The sequence below is a fragment of the Mustelus asterias genome, unplaced genomic scaffold, assembly GCF_964213995.1.
Source record: "Mustelus asterias unplaced genomic scaffold, sMusAst1.hap1.1 HAP1_SCAFFOLD_1104, whole genome shotgun sequence".
In the NCBI taxonomy this organism is placed as follows: Eukaryota; Metazoa; Chordata; class Chondrichthyes; order Carcharhiniformes; family Triakidae; genus Mustelus; species Mustelus asterias.
The window spans coordinates 62960-67500 of record NW_027591049.1 but is presented as its reverse complement, the minus strand read 5'-3'; the positions used below and the strand labels follow the sequence as shown (position 1 = coordinate 67500).

The 4541-nt window shown below is 52.1% G+C and overlaps 1 protein-coding gene across 1 annotated transcript in view; it reads right to left on the bottom strand.

The window, feature by feature from the left end:
- LOC144487894 (adenylate cyclase type 2-like) overlaps nt 1-4222 on the bottom strand; it is a gene marked incomplete at both ends in the record, with an annotated part of 60623 nt that extends 56401 nt beyond the window's left edge. The window contains one exon of the mRNA XM_078205944.1: nt 3730-4222. Coding sequence (XP_078062070.1) covers nt 3730-4222 — 493 coding nt within the window. The remainder of the gene's footprint in view (nt 1-3729) is intronic.
- Between the last annotated feature and the right edge of the window lie 319 nt (nt 4223-4541).

Below are 4541 nucleotides of genomic sequence, written 5' to 3'. Positions count from 1 at the left end.
GGCCATGCTAAATTGCCCCTTAGTGTCCAAAGATGTGCAGGTTGGGTGGATTGGCCATGCTAAATTGCCCCTTAGTGTCCAAAGATGTGCAGGTTAGGTGGATTGGCCATGCTAAATTGTCCCTTAGTGTCCAAAGATGTGCAGGTTGGGTGGATTGGCCATGCTAAATTGCCCCTTAGTGTCCAAAGATGTGCAGGTTAGGTGGATTGGCCATGCTAAATTGCCCCTTAGTGTCCAAAGATGTGCAGGTTGGGTGGATTGGCCATGCTAAATTGTCCCTTAGTGTCTAAAGATGTGCAGGTTGGGTGGATTGGCCATGCTAAATTGTCCCTTAGTGTCCAAAGATGTGCAGGTTGGGTGGATTGGCCATGCTGAATTGCCCCTTAGTGTCCAAAGATGTGCAGGTTAGGTGGATTGCCCATGCTAAATTGTCCCTTAGTGTCCAAAGATGTGCAGGTTGGGTGGATTGGCCATGCTAAATTGTCCCTTAGTGTCCAAAGATGTGCAGGTTGGGTGGATTGGCCATGCTGAATTGCCCCTTAGTGTCCAAAGATGTGCAGGTTAGGTGGATTGCCCATGCTAAATTGTCCCTTAGTGTCCAAAGATGTGCAGGTTGGGTGGATTGGCCATGCTAAATTGTCCCTTAGTGTCCAAAGATGTGCAGGTTAGGTGGATTGCCCATGCTAAATTGTCCCTTAGTGTCCAAAGATGTGCAGGTTGGGTGGATTGGCCATGCTAAATTGCCCCTTAGTGTCCAAAGATGTGCAGGTTAGGTGGATTGGCCATGCTAAATTGTCCCTTAGTGTCCAAAGATGTGCAGGTTGGGTGGATTGGCCATGCTAAATTGCCCCTTAGTGTCCAAAGATGTGCAGGTTAGGTGGATTGGCTATGCTAAATTGCCCCTTAGTGTCCAAGGATGTGCAGGTTAGGTGGATTGGCCATGCTAAATTGCCCCTTAGTGTCCAAAGATGTGCAGGTTAGGTTGATTGGCCATGCTAAATTGCCCCTTAGTGTCCAAAGATGTGCAGGTTGGGTGGATTGGCCATGCTATATTGCCCCTTAGTGTCCAAAGATGTGCAGGTTGGGTGGATTGGCCGTGCTAAATTGCCCCTTAGTGTCCAAAGATGTGCAGGTTAGGTGGATTGGTCATGCTAAATTGTCCCTTAGTGTCCAAAGCTGTGCAGGTTAGGTTGATTGGCCATGCTAAATTGCCCCTTAGTGTCCAAAGATGTGCAGGTTGGGTGGATTGGCCATGCTAAATTGTCCCTTAGTGTCCAAAGATGTGCAGGTTAGGTTGATTGGCCGTGCTAAATTGCCCCTTAGTGTCCAAAGATGTGCAGGTTGGGTGGATTGGCCGTGCTAAATTGCCCCTTAGTGTCCAAAGATGTGCAGGTTAGGTGGATTGGCCATGCTAAATTGTCCCTTAGTGTCCAAAGATGTGCAGGTTGGGTGGATTGGCCATGCTAAATTGCCCCTTAGTGTCCAAAGATGTGCAGGTTGGGTGGATTGGCCATGCTAAATTGCCCCTTTGTGTCCAAAGATGTGCAGGTTGGGTGGATTGGCCATGCTAAATTGCCCCTTAGTGTCCAAAGATGTGCAGGTTAGGTGGATTGGCCATGCTAAATTGTCCCTTAGTGTCCAAAGATGTGCAGGTTGGGTGGATTGGCCATGCTAAATTGTCCCTTAGTGTCCAAAGATGTGCAGGTTAGGTTGATTGGCCGTGCTAAATTGCCCCTTAGTGTCCAAAGATGTGCAGGTTGGGTGGATTTGCCGTGCTAAATTGCCCCTTAGTGTCCAAAGATGTGCAGGTTAGGTGGATTGGCCATGCTAAATTGTCCCTTAGTGTCCAAAGATGTGCAGGTTGGGTGGATTGGCCATGCTAAATTGCCCCTTCGTGTCCAAAGATGTGCAGGTTGGGTGGATTGGCCGTGCTAAATTGCCCCTTAGTGTCCAAAGATGTGCAGGTTAGGTGGATTGGCCATGCCAAATTGCCCCTTAGTGTCCAAAGATGTGCAGGTTGGGTGGATTGGCCATGCTAAATTGTCCCTTAGTGTCCAAGGATGTGCAGGTTAGGTTGATTGGCCGTGCTAAATTGCCCCTTAGTGTCCAAAGATGTGCAGGTTGGGTGGATTGGCCGTGCTAAATTGCCCCTTAGTGTCCAAAGATGTGCAGGTTAGGTGGATTGGCCATGCTAAATTGTCCCTTAGTCTCCAAAGATGTGCAGGTTGGGTGGATTGGCCATGCTAAATTGCCCCTTAGTGTCCAAAGATGTGCAGGTTGGGTGGATTGGCCATGCTAAATTGCCCCTTAGTGTCCAAAGATGTGCAGGTTGGGTGGATTGGCCGTGCTAAATTGCCCCTTAGTGTCCAAAGATGTGCAGGTTAGGTGGAGTGGCCATGCTAAATTGTCCCTTAGTGTCCAAAGATGTGCAGGTTGGGTGGATTGGCCATGCTAAATTGTCCCTTAGTGTCCAAAGATGTGCAGGTTAGGTTGATTGGCCGTGCTAAATTGCCCCTTAAGTGTCCAAAGATGTGCAGGTTGGGTGGATTTGCCGTGCTAAATTGCCCCTTAGTGTCCAAAGATGTGCAGGTTAGGTGGATTGGCCATGCTAAATTGTCCCTTAGTGTCCAAAGATGTGCAGGTTAGGTGGATTGGCCATGCTAAATTGCCCCTTAGTGTCCAAAGATGTGCAGGTTGGGTGGATTGGCCGTGCTAAATTGCCCCTTAGTGTCCAAAGATGTGCAGGTTAGGTGGATTGGCCATGCTAAATTGCCCCTTAGTGTCCAAAGATGTGCAGGTTGGGTGGATTGGCCATGCTAAATTGCCCCTTAGTGTCCAAAGATGTGCAGGTTAAGTCGATTGGCCATGCTAAATTGCCCCTTAGTGTCCAAAGATGTGCAGGTTAGGTGGATTGGCCATGCTAAATTGTCCCTTAGTGTCCAAAGATGTGCAGGTTGGGTGGATTGGCCGTGCTAAATTGCCCCTTAGTGTCCAAAGATGTGCAGGTTGGGTGGATTGGCCATGCTAAATTGCCCCTTAGTGTCCAAAGATGTGCAGGTTAGGTGGATTGGCCATGCTAAATTGTCCCTTAGTGTCCAAAGATGTGCAGGTTGGGTGGATTGGCCATGCTAAATTGCCCCTTAGTGTCCAAAGATGTGCAGGTTAGGTGGAGTGGCCATGCTAAATTGCCCCTTAGTGTCCAAAGATGTGCAGGTTGGGTGGATTGGCCGTGCTAAATTGCCCCTTAGTGTCCAAAGATGTGCAGGTTAGGTCGATTGGCCATGCTAAATTGTCCCTTAGTGTCCAAAGATGTGCAGGTTAGGTGGATTGGCCATGCTAAATTGCCCCGGTCATCAGTAGATTCTTAATTCCAGATTTTGTATTATTGAATTCGAATTCCACCATCTGCCGTGGGAGGGATTCGAACCCGGGTCCCCCAGAACATTAGCCGTGTTTCTGGATTGAGTGGTCTGGCGATAATGCCACCAGGCCGTCACCTCTCCCTGTGGTCGGTGCAGACTCGATGGGCCGAATGGCCTCTTTCTGTACTGTAGGGTTTCTATGATTTCTATGTGGGAGGGGTTGGAGTTTTTTGGGGTGTGCACAGGTCGGGGAAGGGGCGGGTAATGGGAGGTGGGTAACAGGGGAAGGGGGAGGGGTGCTAATGTTGTCCACGTGCCCCACCCCCCCCCCGCCCCGCCCCCGGAGAGATGGTGTGTCCCCACCTACCATGCCTCGGATGTAGAAGATGGCGATGAGCGCCAGGCAGATGCCGACAATGATGACCAGTGCCAGCAGGGTGAGCGGGTACTGATGGCTGTTGCAGTAGTAGGTCTCAAAGAGGTAGTCCCGCCGTCGGAGCTCCTCCTCCTTCCGGGCCTTGCCGAAGAGGTTGGCCTTGCCGGCCGGCATCTGGGCGGCGGGGGCGGGGCCGGGCGCCACGGCGACAGGGGAGGGCCAGGGGCCGCTGGGAGGCGGGGGAGGATCACCGCAGCCGGCCCGGAGCCAGGGCCAGGCCACTCCCCCGAACAGCCATGTGGAGGCCGCCGCTCCCCTCGCAGCCTGGGCGGGGCCCTCCCCCTCCCCCACCCCCCGACTACTTGGGCCGCCCGGTCCCGCCGCCAAGGAGCCCCGTCCACCCAGCCCCTCGACACCGGCTGACAGCTCCCCGGCGGGCGAGGCGATGGTAGGCCGAAGGCCTGTTGGAAAACAGGCGGCGTTCCTGAAACACAGAAGAGAGAAGGATTCATAGAAACATCGAAAAACTACAGCACAAAACAGGCCCTTCGGCCCCACAAGTTGCGCCGAACACATCCCTACCTTCTAGACCTACCTATAACCCTCCATCCTATTACGTCCCATGTACTCATCCAGGAGTCTCTTAAAAGACCCTATCGAGTTTGCCTCCACCACCACTGACAGCAGCCGATTCCACTCGCCCACCACCCTCTGTGTGAAAAACTTACCCCTAACATCTCCCCTGTACCTACCCCCCAGCACCTTAAACCTGTGTCCTCTCGTAGCAGACATTTCCACCCTGG